The sequence below is a fragment of the Epinephelus moara genome, chromosome 13 (genome assembly GCF_006386435.1).
Source record: "Epinephelus moara isolate mb chromosome 13, YSFRI_EMoa_1.0, whole genome shotgun sequence".
NCBI lineage: Eukaryota > Metazoa > Chordata > Actinopteri > Perciformes > Serranidae > Epinephelus > Epinephelus moara.
The window spans coordinates 16225156-16250651 of record NC_065518.1 but is presented as its reverse complement, the minus strand read 5'-3'; the positions used below and the strand labels follow the sequence as shown (position 1 = coordinate 16250651).

Here is a 25496-nt window from a genome sequence, read left to right as displayed (position 1 = left end):
CCCTCACTCCTCTCCTCTCCTCTCCTCAGCACACGACACACAGTCAGGTTCGCACACACACGGTGAGAGCGAGAGACGTAAACAGACAGCGTGTGTGTGTGTGAGTGTGTGTGTAGGGAGGGACAGGGAGGGACACAGAAAGAGGCGCGCGAGAGAGGAGGACGCAGGCAACGCTGTCAGACGCAACTCAAGAGTCCAAAACACGACTGGTGGGACAGTTTTGACATTTTGGGAGACAGTTTTATCTGAAGTGGACATTTTTTTGGGGGGACATCTGACGGGCTGGTTGCCATGGACCCGCTGCTGCCCGTGGACACGGAGGTGATGGAGCGAGATGCGGACAAGGATGCGAGGAGGAAGATCCAGTTCTCCGTGCCTTCCTCCGTGCCCACCCAGCTGGACCCGCGACAGGTGGAGATGGTGAGCGCGAGGGTGTGTAGAGACTGTGTGTGTGCCTACATATATAATGATGATAGCGGTTGTTGTGGTGTGTGGGCAACAATGAGGTCAAACCCGGGTCATATAAAACCTGTTTCAGTTTATTTGTGTCATTTTTGTGCAGCTTAAAATATAAAATCATAAAACGTGAGCCACTTTTAGAGTGTTGCGTTCAAGTTACCCTGGAAAACTGGTAAAAGAAACCTCAAACATGCTTGCTCCTAACTTTGATCCTGACTTCTAAGTACACAAAAGTGAGTGTCGCGCTCTTCTGTAGCATCTGAAGCATCCGGCCTTGGCGCTGACAGACAGTTACATAACCAGTCTAGCACGACTTTGCAGAACTCTGTATTTTGATGTTGGGTATTACTCTGTGGGCAGCAGGGTATGGACAGCACTGGGATTAAGCTGAGCTGTGCAGCCACAGTTTTTGGAGCCCTTAAAAGTGATGAGGCATCGCTGCCCTTCAAAAGGAGTGGAGGAGGAAGAGGAGGAGGAGGAAGTGAGGGATAAAGCGCCAGATTATGTCCCTGAGTAATAATGCCTCTACACACATCTGTGAAACAAAATATAGAAGGTCACTTTGTTAGTCATGCATTAGAAGGAGGTGGTGAGTGCATTATGTAAAGATAAATAAAGCAGTTGCAGGTGAAACGTGCTGACATGGTCAGACAGAAATTATGTTGGTGAAATAGTGCAGTGTGAACAGGAATAATGTTGGCCTGTGCAGTATGGATGCAGACCAGCACTTAGTCTGGCAATGACAGCCCATAAAGGTCAGTGAGGATACAATTCCTCCAGCAAATTACAGCCAAATGATGCATTAGGTCTAACAATTGATTTCTGCTGCTTTTAAAGGTCGGGTGTGTGAGATTTAGGGGGTCAGCTTGTGGTGAGGATTTCAGATTGCAACAAGCTGAAACTTGTCCTGGTTAGAATTCCTTCAATATTCATTGTTCAGGAGGTTTTTACCGGGAGCTTACCCAAAGAGGCCTCTTCCTCTCCAAAACACACAGATTAGGTGATTAAAGCCAGTTGAAACATATCAACGCTGACCTCGTCACATATTGATGTTTAGGTCATGGACATTCACCTCCACATACGACGTGCAAGGTTCCCTGGGTGCGTTGGTTGTCGATGTTCGTGGACATAGCAGGCAGGAGTGAGAGATGTAAACCAGACATTTCCCGTTTTTTTTCCTTCAAAAACAAAAGAACCTGGTTAGGTTTAGGAAAAAAGAACAGGGATTGGCTTTAGAATCTTACAGGACGCCAACACCGCTCTCTCGGGTGATAGTCGGTGTTTGTTGGACCCATCCACCACCCCTCCTGCCCGCCTCACTCGAACTTTTGCCGCCTTAACTTTCATCCTTGTCCTGCTGCGTTTCCTCCTGACGCTGGTGGGCGCCATTAAACTATAACAGCAACCTGTCACGTATCATCCTGACATTAAAGGAAGGCTTTTTTGGTTGGTTTCTGATGCTGTAAGTCACTGCCCAAGCACCGAATTTCGATGACTTTGGAGTGAGACTGTCCTCGGGAGATGAGCAGCTTGCCCACCACATGCTAATGAGTGCTTACCATTTATCTGATCCAGACGTTCAGGAGGTTTTTACCAGGGGCTGAATCATCCACAGAGGTCTTTTCCTTTTTTCCTTCCTAAACAAACAGACCAGGGGTCTCATTTATAAAACAGTGCATAGGATCCATACTGAAAATGTAAGGACAAACAAAAGCAAAAATGGCGTGCTCCAAAAATATTCAACAATGTCTACAATCAGGCTTCCATCTCACCATTTGCGTCGCAAAATGTTCGTAAGCATAAGTCAAAGTTTCTTCCATCAAGTTTGTTTTTATACAACACTTTTCCATGGGAAGTGGAGAACGCCTCTCTCAAGCCTTGTTTCGTGCATACGCAATTTTTATAAATGAGACCCTTGCTGATGTAAACCAGTAAAAACACTGAATAAAGCAGTTTAAAGTTACAAATTGGTGTTTTTCCAATGCTACCTGTGCAATTGGGCTTTTAACTATGGTTGCCGACATGAAAATGCAAATGGCCCTATCTGGAGCCTGTGAATGGTTTATCCATTCTGGGCTACTGTAGAACATGGTGATTTATTTTTTTTACAGTAGAAATTAAGGTTTTTTAATTGGACTCGGGCCCAAAACTGCTGCCATGGTTTGGGATCAGGTTGTGCTTGGACAGAAACTGTGTGGGTTCATGTAGGGTCGGACCTGATTTTTTTGGACCAGATCAAAGCTCTACATTGTTTAGCTAATGGCCGCTGTTCTGCACTGCACTCTTACAGCTGTTACTGCTGATACTGGGATGGCGTCATTCACCTAAGCATATCACCCACAGACTAGTTTGTGAGTTATAAGTTACAGATAGACTGTTTTAGACCGACTGGTTGAATATCAAACGAAAATCCAAAATAAAATTAAATTTAATACAGTTTACAGCACAGTGGGTACACTTTTAAAATGCTTTGATGAACTCATAGTTTGAACTAAATGGTTATCAATTAAGGACAAGAAAATATTGGTAACATAATGCTGGAAACATCAGCTACTTCATTTTTAAAAACATAGAATAAAGCTAGCTCTCGTCCTACAATTCATCATAATCTACAGTTACAAATCTAACCATGAATTAATATATCATGAGAGTTGCAGGAGTAACAAAGAGAAAAGAAAAAGAACGTCTAAAAGTTACTATCGTGTTTGCTTGCTGCCAGGCGCCTGCCAGGATCGTTGAGGTCGCAACATGATGACGTCATTGTTTGCCCTTCTGAAGCTGTTTTTTGTGAGACCGATTTTTTTTTTTTGAGGCCGTTCCATCTGAGGTCGTTTCATCTGAAGTCCAACATAAGTTTTCCTGAGACCTGATGCTTTTTCATCTAAGGTCTGACACCAAACTCTGACACCCAAGGATGTCCTAAAATGGACACCGCACACCTCCATGTTGAGAGCTGTGTGTAGACAATCTCTGAATCATAGATATACTTGGAGCATCATATAGAGCGTCTAAAAGAGGTTCACGTCTGAATGACTGACGGCTCCCTAGAGGGAGATCTCATTGTAAACCAGGTGCAAAATCATCATTTCCTGCCAATACAAGATTTTGAGATTTCATGGGGCATCTGCTTGGAGAGCTCGATTCGGGCTGGAATGTAAAATTAAACGAATAAATCAATAATAGCAACTAGGCACTCAAATATTTCTCACACATCTGCTGTTTGCAGCCCAACGCGCAGTCTCTCAGGCTTCGGACTACTTTCTTTCCCCCTTTATTCCTTTATTTGTTTTTTTTTTAAGAACTCCCATGTGTCACTTCTGAACACTATCTGGGTTGAACCAACTCGTACTGATATGTTAATTTAATTACTTTCTTATGGTAATTTGTTACTGTACTGAAACAAACTATCCAGGAAAGGTTCACATTACCGGTGCTGCTCATTCCTTCCCTAGTCTTCAATTATTAAGACCCTGCCGACATACATTTCAACCAGTGCTCTTTGACAGCATCATGTGAGCTGAGTCAGTCTCCCCTATAAGACGCTTTGGCAGTTTGCCGTCTCAGGACCTAGTGAGATTACCGCAAATCTTCTGCCATGGATCTAATGGGAGCAAAAGCAGCAGCATTCACTGGTATAGCACGCACAGGGTTCTTATGTCATAATACGTCTTAGGATACGTCTTCATAAAGCCACGAAAGCAACTCTGGTTCTCCTTATAGGATCACCTGTTGCTGAAATTCCCACTGGAGGAAAATCAGCTGTGAATATGGGGAATTTCCTCAAAGCTTAACATACCAGCAGCAATCCAGCTGAGGGGGATAAACTGTAATTCAGCTGCAAATAAGTTCTATAATGCATAATGTAGGCATCCTCCCTTTATTATTTCTCTTTCTTATTTCCCAGTCCACCATTGCAGTACAGGCTGCCACTCTGCTGATTAGAAAAATGGCCTAATGGTGATGTCATGTCGAATGAGCCTCAACTGTATTCGAGATGTGTCTGAGTGCTGCAAGCCACTTCTCTCCTTGATAACTGACCCCAGCGTGTTGCATTTGCTTCTGGGAAATGGTTCTCATTCAAAGGACTTTGACAGTAGCTGATCTGGAGCCTTTTTTTGTTCACTTTCCCCCCCAAACCACACTGGAGATGTTAAACTTTAACACATGCACTTGTCGCCTGCCACCTGTCCTGTAATCTACCGCCCCTGGGCCAAGATTCTGAGGATTTGGTTGATTAATTATTTACTCAAGCTTGACTGCTCGAGTCTGCGTAGTTGCTTTTCATCAAGGCTACTTTAAGGGACCAGTGTGTAGGATTTAGAGGGATCTATTGGCAGAAATTGAATATTATGTTTATAATTCTGTTTTCATTAGTGTATAATCACCTGAAACTAAGAGTCATTGTGTTTTCAGTAGCTTAGAATGAGCCTTTAATAGCTACTTAGGGCGCAGCTCTGAACGAACAAACTTAACACTGGCTTCAAGTAGGGCGGGTACCCGAAACCTGACCCAGAAACCCATACAGGTTCAGGTCCACGGTATATTATGGTCAAACAGGGTTGGGTTGGGTCCTATTCTAGTACTGTTGGTCCTGGGTTTGTTAATCATTATGTGTAACACTGAGTGGATCTGAAAAGACCTATGATTAGTGCTGATCATGAGAGAAACACGTAAGTATTGTACAGGATCCAAATGTAGAGCAGCAGGCAAGTTTGAGGTTAAAAGTGAGCTTCAATGAAGCTGATAAAAACATCCAGAACAGGCAGATAACAGAAAGTCTAAATGCCATGAGAACCAAAAAAAAACACAACAGGACACCAGGCAGGAAACGGGGCAGGAAACGACACCAAGAATACAGGGATGAGCACAGGAATTGACACAGGCGAACTGACAAAGGACAAAGGGAAACACACAGGTACACAGAAAACGAATCACATGAACGAGACACAGCTGGAGTAAGAGGACACGGGCAAAAGGAGGGAAATGGGGACTGGCTAACAACAAGAGTGTGGAGGGGAACACTAGGGTGGAGCAGACTAATAACAGGTGTGAAGGGAAGGACAAACGGGAACAGGGAAGGACTAACAAGACAGGTGTGACATAAAACAGGCGGGAAAACACACAAAGACAGGAAGTAAAACCAGTCACGACACATGAGGAGAGAATCTACAAAATGAAACAGGTTAAAACAGATTAAACATAAATGAATAACAAAACAAGGAAGAACACAAACAGAAAACCCCAAAACAAAGTCCATAGGGTAACATAATATTAACAAAAACCCAGGATCATGATCTTGATTAGGCCGATTTAGGATGAGATAACAAGAGTGAAAGTAAGGTGAAGAAAACATTGAGCAGCAGAAGTGAGTTGGTGGCGGAGTAGAGGAAAGATGAGTGACAGGGAATTAGAGGAGGTTACAGTAAACGCAGGTATTTACTTGATCCCCAAGGCAAGGAAATTAAGGCGTACATCACAACAACAAAATAACTGACAATAGAATGAAATAAATAAAACATTATTGGACATCATTAAACAGTAAGATACAGTAAGACAGGTAAGGACAGTATGTTGTAGGCTATCATGACATGATAAAAGTTTTTAGCAGAAGAACGCAGAACAGCATTTTTAGGAGAATGTAATTATTGGCATTGTCTGGACCATAAAATAGACCTGAAACAGGTTTTCTTTCCTCTTGGACATTAGAGCACCAACGCTAGCTAGTGGCGCAGCTCATTTCGGTGATTACTGTTGGTAACGCTGCCCTGAACCATGGCGGTATTGCTGCGGAAAGATTGTGCCAAGCCTCCTTTCTTCCCCAAGGTCGCCCCGTTAACTAAGCATCTTAATTTTAAGCCACATAAGCCCTTTAACATTGTTAACTATGTTATCACTCGTAGTTCTGTTAGCACTGTTAACGGCATCAACGCGGCGAGTGGTGCTTCCTTAGTTAACAATGCTAAATTGGATTTGTGGCTCAAAATTATGCCACTTACCTAATGGGGCAACCTGAGGGGAGGCTGGAGGGTGGCCACCATGTTTCTGAAGCATTGCAATCCCGCCACTATGGCTCAGGACAGCATTACCAGCGGTTAAAGCACAATGATTGGCACAGCTAGCTAGCTCCTGACAGTGCACAGTGGCTAGCTAACCAGTGGAGACTGGAGGGTTGGTAGAGGGCACCATGTTTCTGCATGTTAACATGGCTGGCCACCTGTCTGTCAGCAAAGCCAACAGAATATAAAATAGACAGCAAGACATTTACAACACAACATTTCCCACGTCTAAAAGGATAGCACTTCGAAATGTAGCGCTAACGCTCACTAAGTCAATGTAGTGCGGAGTGAAAAGAAAGCCCCTCTGGTATTTAACATGATTTTGCGTTTTTTCCTTAAAAAATAACAGATTAGTTACCAGTTGATAGTTGTTGGGCTGTTGGAAGCAAAATAACAGTCAGGAATCTATATTTCAAAAATGATCGGGTCCAATTGGATCTTGGGACAAATTTTCCAGATACATTGGGGTTCAGGTCTGTCATTTCGGATCTATGAAGACCTCTACTCAACATACTTGGAAAGTAAGGGGTCAGTGGATTGGTATTCAGTTGGTTGCAACTTTACTGCTAGATCAGTGGTTCCGACTGGTGGGTCGCGGTCCAAGAGTGGGATGCAAGTGACTCGCAAATGTGTCAAGTTTGTAAAAAACACACTTATTTTTAAGAGCAATGAATTTTTGGCAGAGAGCTTTTATTTTATAGTGCCATTTCCTGCTGTAGATTTAGTGACTGATGATATGGCCAAATACAAGTATGACGCTTTATGTATTTAAGTGCATGGACCTCGAATTAATGACTAAGGAGAAATCTGGGCCCCAGGGCTGAACCAGTTGGGAACCACTGTGCTGGATGCTTCTAAATCTTACACACTGGCCCTGTAAGAAACAAGAAGGTTATTGCTACATCAATAGCCTTCTCATGCAGCCCTGTGAGGTTTGGTCAAGGGTATCATCCTTTTGTTGCACTTGTCGAAGGCCGACCCTGCTGCACGTTCCCACTGACAGTGACTGAAACCTGTGTTTGTTTCAATGGGACCAGCCAGCAGATGGGGAACACGCGAGGGTCAGCCAAGTTCTTGTGTGCAACATTCCCAGAACACAGCCATAAAATTAGCATTGAAATGGCGAGCAGCGGCATGGGAGAACGGAAAGGTAGAGAGATAAGTAGAAAGAGTGGGAAGTTATGAATAAAACAAAGTGTTCAGAAGGACAACAGGGAGGGGAAAAAGATAAATGGCAGACGGCATGTAAGGAAAAAAGGAAGAGAGAAAAACCATCAGCCAAGGAGATGACTGATTAAAACCAAAGAGATTAGCTGTGGATGACTGAGGCCTGAATCAAGGGCAAGGACAGCTAATGCCAAGAACACATTTTCACTGCAGCACAGCCAAGAGCGCTAAACTCTTATTCAACAAACCCAGCATAGCCTGCTCCTTTCTGCTCCTGTAAACACATTATTCCTACAAGGAACCAGACCAGCTGAGAATGTCTGGCTTGCAGGCAGGAAAAAACACATTAGCTTTCCATTGAGGACGACACAAAAACTCCAGTTGAATGTAGCGGCTTGCAGTGGGAAGTTTCTATTTTCAAGTGCGTACCGTATGGGTACACTATGTGTGTGTGTGTGTGTGTGTGTGTGTGTGTGTGTGTGAACTGCTTCAACAAGATTGTATTTCCAGTCACGCTGCCTGGTAGATAAGGGCAAAAAATCAGATGTGGTGTTTTTTAATCAACTCTCACCTATTTTTAGAAATTCCTCACTGAGAAACAAAAGGTCAAATGGCAATAGCGGGTTTCATTTATCTTTTCTTGAACATCAAATCAAGCCCTACACAGGATTACGCACTGGATGAATTGAAAGCATTGTATGAACACAGCCAGGGATTTATGCTTTCACTGCATGGGTCTTAATTGTTAAATGGATAGGTTATTTCTCTATAAAGGGCTCTTTAGGGCACCTGGTGCTTTATAAACATCCAGATTAATGCATTGAATGTTAGGTAAGCATCAAGGTCATCCTACCTACCAAAAATAAGGTAGGGGATTAATGATTTTCAAGCACTATATTGAAGACCTGCGCTGCTTAAATTCCTCTTTCTCGACGTTTCTATGGCAGTGAGGTCGTAGTTGCTACAATTTTTGGCACAGTGTTTGGTCCAGCTGTTCTCACCCTCACTGGCCACGGCATGGTGTTGTGTGACCGGTTGCACCAAAATGACTCGAGATGCCAGATATTCTTTGTTATGCAGCCTGTAAGAACTCAATGATGGTGTCTAAAACCTTGAGCGATGTTTCAGTGAATGCACGGATGCTCTTTGTGCAACAAACATAAAGCATCAGGTCTGTTTTTAGAGTTCAGTTTTTTGAAGATGTGTGAAAAGGTTCAAAATGAAGTGTTTGTGGAGATGTCTTCCCTCGTCGACCAATAGTCGTCATTTGGGGCCATTGCTCGACTTGTCGCCTGCATCTTTATGATATGAATTTAATTATTAAATGATATATTTTGGGCGGGGCAACACAATGGTTTGAGTTGAAGGTGTGAGAAAGAATAGTATCAGTAACATTGTTAACACTGTGCTACATTACAGAGAAATACAAAACCGTACTAATGAACCTTCATTAATATAGGCCTATATTTTATCTACAAGTGCACGTCACACACTGAGCGAGCCGCTTGTTAATTACGGTCCAGTCATAAAGGTTTTGATTTAATTTGACAAGCCACAGCTCCTAATAGAGTTTCACTTTTTGTTTGTTTGTTTGTTTGTTTGTTTGGTTTCTTCTGCGTATAAGCGACTAATGAAATCTTGATCTTGCTGACTAATGACCTCTCTGGTCAACTATTAGGGGGCAGCCCTACCTCTGTCAAATATATTGGAACTAGATGACACTCATCTTGTGGTGCTCAAAGAAAGGTCGCACAACGATTCGAATATTAATCGAATCACAATTTTGGCCTCTCACAATTAAATGAACATTATAGACTGCAATATTGACGTACGACAACCATATCAACCCATATCAAAGAAGGAAGAGTGCATCTGCTCATGGACGAGAGGCTCGGGCTCATGACAGTGTGAGATGTAAACATTAATGGTGTCCTCCTTGGCTGAGCTGTAATGTTAGCTAGCTCAGTGGTGCTACGTGAGCGAGCAGTAGATACACTCTTCCTGCATGGTGATTCAGTTGGTGGGTGTAGTTCAGTAGAAGGAAAATAGTTCCTACATGAAACTGCTGATAACAAGGTCTGTGGATTATCCTGAGTAGCCAGGTCATGATTTCTGGAAAGAGACATTGCTGTTTTTCACATTTGTTTTTTGACGCTTTGAGCACCACAAGCTGAGTGCCATCTAGTTCCATTATATTGAAGAGAAGGCAGACATCTCTACAGCTGACACCAAAACAAATTAGATTGCAAAACTAACTCAGCTTAGTACAGAACAATCAGTAAATCCAAAATCAAATCCCCAATAATGGCTAGTTTCAACCATACAGCAGGTTTTATACTGCTCACATACACTCAGCTATATGGTACAGCTTTATTCTCCCATTATGTCAATTCAAGTTAAAGACTAATACATCTGTTCCAGTGCATGAATCTACGACCAGCTCACTGTATGTGCTGAGAAATGTGAAACAAATCAGTTACAAATCAATTCAGTCGTGCAGTGCAGCTTCCCTGAGCCACCCCAGGTATCAACAGGCATTTCAGACATGCACGACAACAACCTGATGGAAATACTATGTCCCCCGTAGGTGACTGACCTTCTGGCAAACATGTTAACAAAACACTCATAAAAGGTCACTGTGTCGGAAGAGGCTCTCAGACAGGTGCTCAACCTGTGGTGTGGTCCTCTACGCTCTTCTCTGTGTGTGTTCGTGTGTGTGTGTGTGTGTGTGTGAGAAACCACTCACATTTGTTGGCATCTGAATTTTCATGTTGACACATTTTAAACTTCTAATTGGATGCCTTGTCATTCATATTCAAATGTGTGTGCCCCCCCCCACATCGGGCAGCATATTTAATTCCAGTGTCTGAATGATGAATATGTATGAATATGAATCCAGCACACAGAGTGAAGCAGTAAGTAAGTTACTCCACAGTGGAAGCAGCACCCACACATTTCCATGCCCACTCTCTCAGCTGTGATTGGTTTGGCAGCCACTTGTATCTCACAACAATCATATTACCATAACACGTTACCAAATAGTGAGAGTGATGAATCTGTTGTGTATTTCATAACACTTAGTTATTGTTAGCCTGGGGGAGGTGTTTTATCATTGTATTACTTTACTATAAATACTCAAAGCTTGGTGTAGGTTGGACTTAAATCATGAAGAGAGCTAAAAATAACTCAGTGGAATGTCCTTTGTAGTGTTGTATTATTGATGCATTAACATATAACGAGTACTTTAATGTTGTAACTGGTTGAAGTGGAGCTTTATTTTGTCATCGAATTGGTAACCAGTGATTTTTTTCATTGCCGATTAATCTGTCGATTATTTTCTCAATTAATTGATTAGTTCTTTGGTCTATGAAATGTAAGAAACTTATGAAAAGTGTTGATCATTGTTTCTAGTTTTGAAGGATAAGGGGAAGAGTGCCATGTGCTGGCTATTTACTGTAAAGAACTAAGACAAAACACAACACCATTTAAAACACCAAATCTGCACTGGACCGTCGGGGTGAAGAGGGAGCTGAGCCAGAAGGAGAAGCTTTAAATGTACTGGTCCATCTACGTCCCAACCCTCACCTATGAGCTCTGGCTAGTGACCGAAAGAATGAGGTAGTGGATACAAGCGGGCGAAATGAGTTTCCTCCGTGGGGTGGCTGGGCTCAGCCTTAGAGATAGGGTATGGAGCTTCTTTCGCTTCTTTGTGTCGAAAGGGGTCAGTTGAGGTGGTTCGGCATCTGATCAGGATGCCCCCTGGGCGCCTCCCGTTAGTGGTGTTTCGGGCACGTCTCACTGGTAAGAGGCCCCGGGGCAGACCCAGAACGCGCTGGAGGAATTACATATCTCATTTGGCCTGGGAACACCTTGGGGTCCCTCAAGAGGAGCTGGAAAGTGTTGCTGGGGAGAGGAACGTCTGGGGTGCTTTGCTCAGCCTGCTGCCCCCGCGACCCAGCCCCGGATAAGCTGATGAAAACGGATGGATGGATGGATGGATGGATGGATGGATGGATGGATGGACACCAATTTAGTATATAACTTGTGCAGTTAGACACAAAGGTAGGCTAATGTAATGTGTCTTATTTTGCTAGGTAGCGGTAGATTGATCACGCATGATCCACCGACATTTTGTTAGCATTTAATTTGTATAACATTAACCAGCGTTTTATCCAATATTCTGAAAAAGACAAAAATCTTACAAAGCCGTTTACAAGTCTAATGAAAATAGATATACCACTAATATTCCCATTTATATGAAGCCGTGAATACTCTGAGTAATGTGCACTAACATGTCGTTTATCATGCCAAAATATATAACAGCTGGAGCTGCTTGTCATTTTGCTCTTTTGCATCAAAATAGGATTTATTCAAAGTCTCCTACCACTGGCTGACTTGCTGGACCGTGCAAGCACAGCCTCACGCTTTCATTCCTTCAACCACCTTCTGGTCGGTGTTGTGATGTTTGTGCATATCCAAAAACCTGAGTTGACCCCATGTATTGGCTGTGGATGGCTGAGGATAACACAAATGGGAGGCTGCCTGGAGGGTGTGGCTGCAGCAGGAAGGAAAGTAAAGCCTGTCCTTACTTTATCTTTGGAATCGCTATTTAGACTTCAATTTACACCTTCTGAGTGTTATATTAATTTTTTATTTCAATAAATAGTGATTCATTTTTTTGGAAATAATTTCTGTGGACATTGTGAACCTGTTTTGGTTGTGCTTTACTCAGCCACCATGGTGGTCATATAGGACCAGGAATAACCACTACACCAAGTCTAGTTTAAAATTAGGTGTGCTTCTCCTTCCAACCAGCATTATGGGCTTTTTTGAGGGTTTTTTTTTTGAGGCCTTGCTGATTGTTGACTAGTTGGTTTGTGTACAACGTTTCCATGACAATGCACAGAACCGTAAACAGGCGGGAGGTCGTGTGTCGCCAACTGCAATAGAAGCCCCATTTGAGGCCCGTCTTAGGAATTTGCTGTATACAGGTCCAAATATTGTAATCAAAACCTGACCAGTACCGGAAAGTAACTTAAAATTTGTGATATTTTTGTTGTTTGCTTCTGTCAGGAGTTTCTCTTTATATTGGAATTTGTTTATGACACTTACTTATGATTTCTGATAATGAACAACTGACAGATGACAAACAAGTTTATCCTTCCAAGATGGCGGCATTGCTCCCAGGATGCTCTGTGATTCCCACTCCCTGTAAACTGCAGAAAATCTCAAAATCTCAATCTGAAATTTTACAACAGTGGAAGTCTCTTGTCAGGATAGTGCCTGTCTGGGTCAAGTTAATCATTAGCTGATAATTATTTTAACTGTATAATTTGTTTATAATTTAAAGGGAGCTGACAAAAACAATGGATGTTAAAAGGGTAGGTGTAATAAGCTAAGGCTTTGGTTTTGTTTTGTTTTTTTATTATTTATTATGCTAAAGAAAAAAGAAGAAAACATTAACTTAATGTTTAGTATATTTCTACCAGTGTATTTGTGCTTTATAAGTTGGAAAATGACCAAAATGACCAAAATAAACAGAACTAAACTAAACTAAATAACCCATTTTTTATTTTACTTTATTTCTCATCTATCGAATTGGCATTTGCATATTTATTACATGAATATAAAGTAATGAGTGGCATTATGTAACCAGGCATTTTCAATCCAGTTGACAAGGGCAGCTTCAACCTCTCGGTTTCCGTTCTCTGTCTCCATCACTAGCAGCTATGACTGTTTCTCATTGTTTGATTAGACAACACAAGGTAGTGTGAGGAACAACAAGTTTTGCTGTTGCATTGTCATCGGCTCATATTTGGCAGTTTGTCATAAGCTTCAAGGAGACTACGATTATCACTGAGAGAAAGTGACTTCTTCCTGTCATGATTTCAGTGTGCACACAGCACCAGTCTCGGATAGCCAGATGGCAAAATATTGTAACCCTACTGTATTGTTCGTAGCGTTCTCCAGCCCGCTTGTGGCTAACAAGCAGGCAACAGTTTCTTTTGTCTTATCTTTTTTAATTCACATTAAGGAGGCAGGTTTTCTTCCTGTTTTATTTCGTAGATTCTCTCCTCATGTGTCGTGTCTGGTTTTACTTCCTGTCTTTGTGTGTTTTCCCACCTGTTTTCTGTCACACCTGTCTCGTTAGTCCTTCCCTGTTCCCAGAGTCCTCCCTTCACACCTGTTCTGTATTAGTCTTGTTGCTCCACCCTTGTTGTCAGCCAATCCCCATTTCCCTCCTTTTGCCTGTGTCTTCCTACTCCAGCTGTGTCTTGTTCTTGTGATTAGTTTTCTGTGTGTATATACCTGTGTGTTTCCCTTTGTCCTGTGTCAGTTTGTCTGGGTTCCTCCTGGCCTGGGTGCATTCTGTGGTCGCTCCTGCATTCATCCCTGTTCATCGTGTTTTTCCTAGTTGATTTTCAGTTTAGTTTTTGTTCTTTTTTCCTTTGGACCTTGAGTTGCCTGCCTGTCCTGGATGTTTTCAATCGGCTACATTAAAGCTCGCCTTTTGTTAGAAACTCAGACTGTCTGTTGGTCTGCATTTGGGTCCTCCTCTGAACTGACATGTGACACACATAAATTAGTACAGTGATTTAGGCAGTAACTAAGGCAACAATATCACGAGTAAAGTTTAAAATATATATATAATTAGCATAGTTTTAAATTGATGTATGAAAGAACCAAAATGAACACTACTTCATTACTATAAGCTATAAGAAGATTATTTGAACAGCATTTGTATATGAATGATTATGTCTCAAGCTTTTTTAACACACTGTATTTTTCCAGTAGTAATAGTAGCTGTAAAATAAATGTAGTGCAGCAACATGTCCCTCTGGAGTTGAGTATATGTAGCAGAAAATGAAAATACTCCAATAAAGAACAAGAACATCAAAATGTGTTGAGGCGCAATTAAAAATCCATTCGTATTAAACTGAACTGAATTTCTAATAATTACATTTTTTATTCCGCAATATTGTAAAGTTGCATTATATAACAGTTTTCTCATATCAGACCGAAACTGATGAGATTTTAAAGTTGCATTTCATCTCAGTTGCATAACTGTTGGTTTCTATGACTCACTGTGCTTCACAGAATACATGGAGATGGAAAAATCAACAGGCAGATTTTATTTTTTGAGCCCACAGTTTGGGATTAGGTCGTATACAATAAGTGTACCAAGAACAACAGCTGCAGAGACAGCTGGAGATCATTATATACTCTGTGACACCTGCTAGTGCTGTCAGATATATTGATTTATTGATACATATAGTTTCTGAATATTTAAAACGGTTTCAATACTCATTTTTCACAGTATCTATACACTGATGCCAGCTGCACCTTTTTGCTCTCTCTTATTGTAAACGTTTATTACAGTTATTTTGCTAGAAACCAGAAAAAGTTGTTGTCATGTTATAGCCATGTTATATTTATCTTTTAGTAAATACTTTAACTTATATGCCCTCAATGTCAGTTTTCCCTGTGGTATCGACAATGGTATCAAATATCACAAGTTAAAGTTGAAGTTAAAAATTCCACTAACACGTGCTTTATGTTCATTTTATGGAAATAGTAACTAAACAACTGCAGGATTAATTAGACAGGAAGAAAGTTCTCTACCATGAGGTGATGTTCAAAGGCATAAAACATAAGCAAAAGAACACCAGTATTTAATCTGTGAACCACCCAGCACCATCAGTGAAGGCAAGAGGGCTGTTATTTTGGCAGAATGGTACAAGAATGTTCAAGACGGCTGAGGCAGAAGTTGACATGCATCTGACAGTAAAATAACACACTGTACAGAAGAATTGAAAAAACTAAATGATTACTAACGTAATGGGAACATGCAGTGAAGCAAATTTGAGTAATCCAGGCAGCCGCCATCTATGACAAGATGTAATCCTCGTTCAGGAACAATCTGGAAAACAATCTTTTAAATGTTGTTACGCAATGATATGCATTTTGTCATTGCATAGTTGACACGGGGATAAATTTCTTTGCAGACCTTAGAACCACAGCGCTGAATAAACAGTCACCTTGTTCCTGTGGATGGGGCCATCTGTGTTAGATGTTTCATAGTACACACACACACACACACACACATACATGCATGCATGTAAATACACACATATTCACACACAGCATGGTTTGATAGGCTCTCTCTTTCTCTCTTTGCTAAGATTCGACGTCGGAGGCCGACACCAGCCACACTCTTCAGATTGACAGACCCACCATCACCAGAGGAAGATATTGGCCCTCACCAGGTAGATCAACTAGTGTGCACAATTTGGGACTTTTAAAATCAAAGTGCAAAGGCTGGAGTCATTCACCATTTTGCTTGTGTCACTGTCAGAACACAATGCAATGACAAGTGTATGTGTTTTGAATAAGGGGTGTGAGTTTCAAGCTCTCTCTTTATATATATATACCCACATAAAGTGAATGCAGCTCTCTCAGGTTTGGTCTGTGGGGGATGTAGAAAGGCATTCTGGGAAAGGTTGCATATTTGCATTGGAGGCAGGAGTGCATTAGGTGGGATGATGGAAGAGTGGGTGCACACCAAATAAAAAATTCACCTCAGAGCCAATTCTGTATCTTTAGTGTGCGTGTGTGTGTGTGTGTATACGAGACAATAGGATTGAGGACACAACAGACAAACACACATACAATGCGAACAGATAGTATGAAGGGAAAATATAAGATTTAGGAATGTGCACAGGGGCATGTTCAATCTAAAAATGGTGTGCACCGTTCTTCTACGGTTTTTGGTTGGAGCAACATGTTTCCCGGAGGCTTTCAGGGACAGTTTTTGCTCATTTGGGGGTGTACCTGAGGTGTTCAACAACAATCAGCAGTGATGTGTATAAACTCCGCCATATTAAAAAGACACTTGGCTTGCATAACAAAACATGAACTAGGGTTGGGCAGCTTATTTCTCGTGGGATGTATAAAATGAGTAAATTGTGGGGACATCGTGTATAAATTGTCATTTTTTTAAGCACACACCAAAAAAACAAACAAATCACATGCATGATTCATCACATGCACTCCCCCGAACATCTAGACCACTGTCTCCAGAGCGATAGTGTGTGAGCACAGTCTCACTTGACTGTGACTATTAAGTTGTTGTTTTTTTGCAATAATGGAGCACCGAGTGTGACTTGAAAATATTATTTATATATGAACTGAAGAGCTGTTAGTTTATTTTCTGCTCATAAAAAATCCTCATGTATAACAGTGCTGATGTAACAATTTAACTTTTAACAAGTTGAACAAAAGTGTGAGTAGGCGAAGTGTGTGTTTTTGTATCTGCAGGGCTCCAAAACACAACCATTTAGTCGCATTTTGTGACCATGGAGCACCAGTGTCACTTGCAAATCTTATTAATATATGAACTAGAGGGCTGTTCGTTTCCTGCTTACAGTTTATAAATCATGTATATTGGTGCTGTGGTGGCAGATTACCTTCCTGCTCACTGATAACATCTAACTGTTGACTGGAAGCTGGAAGTTCACATCAAAAACATCAACACTTTAGCCTGAGATGAGCCGGTTGCTTCAGAATAAAAGCACCAGTGGTTCCTTTTTGATTTATTTCATTATAACAGTGCTTTCTTTAACTTTATTATAATGCAGTAGCAACTTTATTTGGAGTTATTCTAACAGCTGATCATTTAGTACTTTATTATTTTATTAGTCTACGATATACTCTTGTGTATCACGATATAGCCTAAAAATATAGGGATATAATTTATAGGCCATATCGCCCAGCCATGATACGAATGTATTCCCATAACTCGTAAGTTATCTCACAAATTGGCGCCCCATTAATGGCTTTGTCATGTTATGTACTTAACGTAAAGTTACGTACAGAATGTTAAGTTATAAAGGTCAGATTTAGTAAGGTAAATTTACATAGGTTAGGTTTAGAAAAAGATACATTGTTGGGTGACGTCACAGCCGTACTTAACATAAAGGTACGTAGGTTAGCCTTAGGCAAGTAAAGTTATGTAGGTTTAGGAAAAGAAACGTGTGTAACGTACTTTTAAATAACTTGGTTTCCCATGGGACATGAATACTGATCTCCTGGGGGAATGTCCTGCGTTTGTTTGACCTATTCACCACCCCAACCTGCCTCCTTAAGTGGACATTGGTTATTTATACTTCTCCCTTTTTTACTACCTTCGGTGCTTTAGTCACATGATCACAGCCTTCCTGATGGGTTCAAATAATTGTTTTGCTTGAGATGACCATGTCCCAGATGGGTGTATGTGGGACTCAGCTGACCAGAACTGGTTGGAAAGTCAGAGGGTATCTAGTGGACAAGTGGAGGATGGCAGGTCTTGGTAGTTCCTCAGAAATGCACTGGCCTGGGGGAAGTGAGAAGTAGTGGGGTAGTGCGGGGTATTTTCCACTAATGTAAGGCTACAACAAGCTCTGTACATACATCTGTTAATCTGTGATTTGGATGCTTTACTTCTGCAGTGGGTTCTGGGGGAAAATGGAGCACTGAAAGCCAAACTGGTTCACACGTCATCCTACCAGCCACCCTCACTTAAAGGTAAATGCACAGTTTTCAATATATTTTCATGTGCTTTAAATATTTGTTTGAATTTATGTAACAAATGACACAAAATGAAAGAATTTGGGAGACCTAATTCTGCTGAAGCAACTGCCATGTGGTCTATATCTGTTTGGAATACGTGCATATCCAAAAACAGTGAGAGGTGTGTGTGTGTGTCGCTGTTTGTGCGTGTGTGTGTGTGTGTGTGTGTGTGTAAATGTGTGTGTTATATGAGATTAGGAGCAGAGACAGCTGTGAGTCTGTTCTGGATCATCCTGGATTATAGGATGGGCACACAGCTGCAACATGGTCTCACACATACACAGATACAACCAGAGTCACACAAATATAAACACACACAAAAACATTACTATCTGACATTTACTATGTGTACAATATATCATGATTTATCTCCTGCTTTTGTGACTTTGACCCTTGCAGTCATTACTGTTGCTGCCTGAACTGTCGACATTGTTTGACTGAAAATGTTTTTGTGTGATAAAATGCGTTGTACTCCACCACCCCATGACACAACTGTTGTGCAGCAAAGCACACCCAACCACATCCATCAGTGATGCTTTCAACAGAGTAGAATGACATGTTTGAAGTTCTACCAGGAGGTACTTTGGGAGAAAATATAATATCAAAAGCGTAAAACTTTTACAATGGAAGCCAGTAGCAGAATAACAATAAGTATAGATATCATGACTCATTTTTTGTTATTATTTATTGAACCACTTGCTCACTCTGTTAGAGCTCATCCTTTAATACTGCGTATAACTAATGCCACATTTCCACTGCATGGTACTCTACAGCAACTCGACTCGGTCTTTTGGATTTTCCATTTGCAAAAGCTGTGAATTGTATTCCGTTCATGGTACTTTTTTTTTTTTGGTACCACCTCAGTCAAGGTTCCAAGTGAGCTGCGCTGATACTAGAAGGTGGAGTTAACACACTGCAGACCACTTATCGGTCAGAGAGAATCATTACTAGCCCGACATGGAGCACCCTACACCTACCTATGATTTTTAAAGAGATGGTATCACAGCAGTTTCATGTGGCGGCCCTATGGCAATCATCTGATAATCCCATGTACACTGAGGGGGTACTAACCACAGTGGAAAACAAATAGAGAAAAGGACCTGGTTCTAATATTGAGTTGAGTCGTACTGAGTCGTACCATGCTGTGGAAATGCAGCAAATTTTACCTACATCACTTTATATGCAGATGATATTGTCCTATTCTTAATTAACTTATCAGTGTCATTTTCTGCACGTACTAAATTGTCAGTAGTTGTATGGAACATTTTATGGTTACAAAGTCAACTATGCAAAATCTTATGTTCTTTGTCTTAGTCAGTCTGAATGAGTATTGCTGTGGTCAAAGTTGAAACAAGCTTGAACCTGCCAACCTGAAAAACATAGCTTCTTAGGCAGGAATTAAGTTAGTCTTGAAATCTGTGATGAACATTTTTATGATTATGATAATGTATCAAACGACAATGTGACAGCATGAGAGTTTTCACCAGTAGTGATGAGCCAATAAAGAATTTTTACTCAAATCTGCAGCTAACTTTAAAGAACTTTAGAATGAGTTTCCACTCATTGTTTTGATTTTCAGCTCATAACTTTACTGTTCTGGTTTCGCTAGCACAGTGTTACTTTTGGCTGCAGCAGGCAGCTGAATTTATCAAACAGCCAAACAGCAGACAGACACATCACATTAGCTGGTGAATGTAGTGGAGAATTTAGCAGCCTACGTGCCAGATATTTCCCTCAGGAGTTGGTAGACACCAAAACAGAGTTAAAATAAGAGTCAATATGGACTTTGATTCATTAGATGGCCCGAAACATGACTCAAAATTAATGATAATATTTCTCTGAAACTGCTGGATGTGTAAATAATCAACTAAGTTGCAAACAGGTTTGTCATACCAGCTTAAAAGGTGATAATATGTCAGTGTTGCAACAAGGTTTCCAACCTAGACAACCACATAAGTAATTTGTTTTTACCTTTGAATATGACCCAAAGGAGCATTTCATAAGTAAGAGTCCCTGCCAGTGGCAGATCAAAACATCCTCACACCTAAACTACAGTTTGCTATAACTCCCAGAACAACATATGACTGTGGTTAATGTTATGAAACAGTTACAGTTTGGTTAGGTTTGGGCCAAAGTTGTGGTTTGGATTAAAATTAGTACGTTTGTTAAGTATGTAAGCTAACTTTCTTACGTACGTAGGTTAACTTCGTCTGTAGGAGAGCTAACATATGTGTGTAAGTTAAAATAACTCACAGTTTACTTTTGGTTTTACCTGGGACACAAAGAGAGGTCTGCTTTGTCAAAATGCTGTTTGTTTTACCCATTCATCCACCCCGACATCCTCCCTTCACAGACTTTGTCGCTCCTTATACTATGTCAACTGACGTCCTCCTTTACTCCCGTCATATAACAATAAACATACATATGCGTCATAATAAGCTGCTTGTACAAACAACCCATCAGACCATTTTGGGGGGAAGGACACTCTCCATTGTTGTTTTCATAACTTGTTTTTGTCGCCCCCAAGTGGCCAAATATGATCCATTAGTCAAATATTGCATGTTTACATAAAAAGAATATTGAAACACAAGCAAAAATTTTCTCTTCCATCCATCCATCCAACCATCCATCCATCATCCATCCATCCATCCATCATCTGCCCATTAGAGGGGTGAAGTGATCTTCATGTATCAATCGATGCAATTTCTTAAACCAGTTTTGTATTTCCAGCTGTCCAGAGGATGGCCCAGGCCCACCTAGCATCCCTAGACATGTCCTCTGTGGACAAAGAGGATCCATCTTCTGGGGAGGAAGATGAGGAACGTGAGAAGGAAAGCCCGCAAACAGCCTCAGCTACAGGTGAGTGAGACTGGGTGGTCTTTCACATTATGCTATTTTAGCCATCTTATACTGGCATTTGCTCCACACATAGACATTGCTTACGCTTTTGAAATCTCTTTCTTGTCAGATCTAAGGGAAGAAAGCAAACCTCTCAGGGATCAGTGTTCTCTGCCGGTCAGTTTGACAGGCAGTGCTGATCCCAGCCGTCACCACGGAGATGAAGAGGAGGCCAAAGAAAGCGAGGAGAAAAAAGGAGAATGACAAAAGAATAGGCCTCCGATGGAGACAGAGTGTTAGTGTGGAACAGACTTGCATAGCACACGTATAGGCCATGTGTGTGCGTGCATGGGTGCACGTATGTGTGTGTTATTTGGGTCTGTGAGTGTGTGCATGTATGCGACAAAAGAGCTAAATGTGGAAAAGACTGAGAGAGGAAAACAGATGGACATTGAGGAAGGTCAGAATATTAATGAGCGGGAATGAGGAAAAGTTTAACCTGAGACTTGTGATGGAAATCAAGTCTCGGTCAGACGAGGAAGTCAGGGCTAAATTCCAATCAGCCAAGGACACTGCACAAGAAATATGAGAACTGCAACGAACTGTGGCATTTTCTCAAGCAAATAAATGCGTGTTGGTTTTTTTTTGGTTCAGGATTTAACAGAATTTATGAGACTTGCTCCTTGAGTAGTTTTTTGTTTCGTCCAGAAAACCATATCCATGTGTGACGAATCAGATTTTGAATCACCTTTATTCACATCATGTACAGGACATGTCACATAGTGATACTGGTGCTAAAACACACATCTTAACAACAACTAGAAAGAGCACATGATGCACACACCTCAAGAAAACATAAGCCATCATGTAAAATACATACACACCATCTTAGAAATATTTTACAAACATGTAAGATCGATTTTAAGTGTTGTGCAAAAATGTTTGATGAGGTTGTTATTTTAAAGTATGTCTCACACAGTTCGGCCAAATATTATAAGTAAGATCCTGGGGCTATTATATGATACACAGATATGATACTATAGATACCAGAAGTGTGGACTCAAGTCACATAACTTGGACTCGAGTCTGTTTTAAGTAAAAAATGATCAAAAATGTGATGACTTTACACTGGACTTGTTAACATCAAGGACTCCTGACTTTACTTGGATTTAAGCCTTTTACTTGAAAATGCTTTATACCTTCCCCCAAGCCCAAAGATTAAAAAGAAGGTAAAAAAAAGTGCGCTACAAATCCTTCCCTTCTTGAATCAACGCTATTCGACACTTGAACCAAGGCTCCAACCCACTGAACCAATTCAACAGTGTCAAATCAAGTTGCAGGAGAGAACCATGAAGAACTAACGATACGTTACTGAGCACAAGTTAGAAAAAATGATACCAACCATAATTTTATTCATGTACAAAAACTACACATAGTCAATAAAAAACTATTTTCCAGTATGCAAAACAAGCAGGTCAAAAATTACAGATGGAGACGCAACAACATTCAATGAAATAGCGTTAGTTTAGGCAGGACCCGATGTCAAGCTCAGCTCACATCCCAGCTACATCAGCTGATCTCAAACAGCCCAATCAATTGATGGAACAGTGGACTGATGGAAGGGAGTCAGCTGATGGGTCACATGATTCCTTTCTATGCAACTATTGGCAAATCTCATATAGGGCGCCCTATTTAAACTGCTCTGGCCTGCCTACTGTGGCCTCCACCCCAGCTCCTCCTTTTAATGCTATGTCTGACTTATCAGTGTCATTTCTGTTTGTCATTGATGCTGCTCTGTTCTGTTCCTGAGGGGCTCTTTGCTGCTGCTCTCTCTGCCTTAGGCTTTCCATGTAGACACATGGAAGGGCAGGGAGGTGTACTCTCTCTGCCTCAGGCTTTCCTTGTTTGCACGTGGAAGGACAGAGATGTGTGCTCTCTGCCCTAAGGCTTTCCATGAAGGCGCATGGAAGGGCAGGGAGGTTTGCTCTCTCTCTGCCTTAGGCTTTCCACGAAGGCACGTGGAAGGGCAGGGAGGTTTGCTGTCTCTGCCTTAGGCTTTCCATGAAGGCACATGGAAGAGGCTTTCTCTGTTGGCCCGAGGAAAGGCAGAACAGGCCCCAGAACAGAGCCATACCGCCAAACATAATACTGCAAATGGAAATAAAGTTTTCTTTGACTAAAGCGGTCCTGACTGAACTACAAGTTTTAAAAAGCATTGATGATTTTTGTAAATGTAACATATTATTACTCTGTAGTTAAAATGGCATCACATTTGATGAAGAGCACATTATGACTTGTTTAGGGCTTGAAACTCAAAGTTTAAGACTTTCGACTCAGATCTTGTCTGCCTTGGGACTTAAGTGCAGAGAACTGAGACTTACTTGTAGCCTGTAAAACGATGACTTAGTTCCACCTCTGTTAGATACTATATTACATGATATACTACAGCATGATTAATATACAGTATTCAATAATATTGCAGAGCCAGTCCCTGCTGGAATTAACCAAGGAGCTGTACGGCTGCTTCCAGAGTCACAAAACTGCTCTTTCAGCTTACTTTTCTCAACCTTGTAGATGTTTGCGTGCAAGGTCAAGAAAATCAGAGGATGGATTACAAACGATTTGAGCGTAGTCACAGCCACAGCAGACCAGATTAAATCATATCAGACTAATCCAACTAATCACGATAATGCGGCACAGTTTTTCCGGTTTGATATTATGAACAGGCTTTTTGTAACACAGCGATTAGCAAGCATGATCTGTTTGGTACGACACAGATGATAGGTGGGAACTGAAAGAAGACCTATTTTTACAATACATATATATATATATATGATGAGTGTGAAGGTTTGTTCTTGACCTTGTATATAAATGTTTTGTGTTGCTGATCAAACAAGTTTAATGGGCTATTGTTGTTTGTGTGGTTGTATGTCTGTTAAAATTTAATCTGTAGGAATGTGCAATGCTCCAGTCATATTTCTTTTCTAAGAAAAGAAAGACAAAAGGCTTTATTGGGCATTTCAGTTATCACATGAAGTGGAGATGTATCTTTGATATATGACAAAGTGTAGTATGTGTTTGAATACAACAAATGACAGCAGACAGTGAGTTTTATTAAATGAACACCCTGAACAAGTTTTTTGCTCCTTTGTTCTTGTCCATTTGTGCACAGGATGTACACAAACTGTTTTTTTTTGTTTTTTTTACCATGATTACACTATTCAAAGACATCAGAAGATCACCAAAAACATTAAAAAAGAAAGGTAGTTTAATAACACATTTAATGTCTTTTAAGATTAGCCAATTCAGAAAAATGGCAGAACCAGCTTCAGTTATGTGTGTTTTGGGGTCCATGGCTGGTATCTGAGAAGCAACTCAAGATGGCTAAGTAAGAGTACTAGAAATACGCACAGTGTTCAATACTTCCAATAAAACAATCATATTTAAAAAAAGAACTCAAAAACTGAGGAAATTCTTGATTAAATGAATTAAACATTTGTGATGTGAAAAGTTAGTTCAGATTCGGCAAAGTCACACAATAACACAAACTGATCGAGGCAGTGGTCGACCAGCAGCTCTCATGTTCAGTGACTTAGAATTAAGCCCTGTTTCTACCAAACACTTTCGGTATGGTACCTTTGGAACCAAAAGTAACCCTTCAGACATGGTACCTAGACCCTCCTGTTTTCACCCCAAACAGTACTCTTAAATGTGGGCGGGGTTGTTGTCACTCACTGCTCCGTCCAGCACTGTATTTCCTCCTTTATCAGTCCGAACGTTGTTTTATCGTCCACAGAACGAGGCTGCACGCTGACATTTTCAGAACAAAATAAAACAGGCTGCAGTGAGAGTCTCTCTCCATGGGATATTTAAAAATGGCGGGTTGTGCATTTAGTCCCTCTCAGGCAAGCTCAGGGGTTTAGTGTTGCCGTAGCCCACAGGAACAACACTCCACAATGCTGTTTTTTTTTTCTCCAAGTGAGGATTAGAATATATGCAGTTCACATAACACATTAATATACATAAATGCTTGAAGATCCACTTGTTACTAAAAGTATATGTCATATAAAAACTTAAGTGATGGTCAAAGGGTGTGTCGATTGATTCACATCGTCAACTCATGCATTGAGTAACTCTACAAGTTAGGGTTCCACTTTAAAAGTTGCCAGCAGTCGGCCCAGTGAATTCAGTTATTTTTTCTCCGACTCCAGCTGCTGCAAGAGGCAGCAAAACATCCTTTTATTATATAGTTACAGTTTACTAATAAAACTCTCCACAGTATGAACAGTGGTTACATGAGCCTCAAAACCAGCCACAACTCAGCCCTGAGCAGAGTGACCGTCTTTACTGGTTTTGTCAGTGAAGTCT

General features: G+C 41.0%; 2 protein-coding genes across 3 annotated transcripts in view; one reads left to right on the top strand and one right to left on the bottom strand.

Moving 5' to 3' along the window:
* Positions 1–25496, bottom strand: part of LOC126400085 (neurogenic differentiation factor 2-like) — a 130834-nt gene that overhangs the window by 15105 nt on the left and 90233 nt on the right. The gene's annotated exons all lie outside the window — the stretch shown is intronic.
* LOC126400087 (protein phosphatase 1 regulatory subunit 1B-like) lies at positions 105–24242 on the top strand. Of its 2 annotated transcripts, none has more exons than XM_050060547.1 (5): positions 105–420; positions 15866–15949; positions 18170–18245; positions 21021–21149; positions 21259–24242. In XM_050060547.1, the coding sequence occupies exons 1-5, from the start codon at positions 292–294 to the stop codon at positions 21390–21392; spliced, it is 552 nt and encodes a 183-aa protein (XP_049916504.1). In that variant the 5' UTR covers positions 105–291; the 3' UTR covers positions 21393–24242. The 2 variants fall into 2 exon arrangements, with proteins under 2 accessions (XP_049916504.1, XP_049916503.1); XM_050060546.1 differs by having other exon boundaries at positions 105–432.

Bases quoted from the DNA above. Each gene is read 5' to 3' on its own strand.
- LOC126400087 (XM_050060546.1), top strand. From the start codon at position 292: ATGGACCCGCTGCTGCCCGTGGACACGGAGGTGATGGAGCGAGATGCG. The intron at 15,950-18,169 runs GTAGATCAACTA...TTACTTCTGCAG, and splicing joins AAGATATTGGCCCTCACCAG to TGGGTTCTGGGGGAAAATGG. The intron at 21,150-21,258 runs GTGAGTGAGACT...CTTTCTTGTCAG, and splicing joins GCAAACAGCCTCAGCTACAG to ATCTAAGGGAAGAAAGCAAA.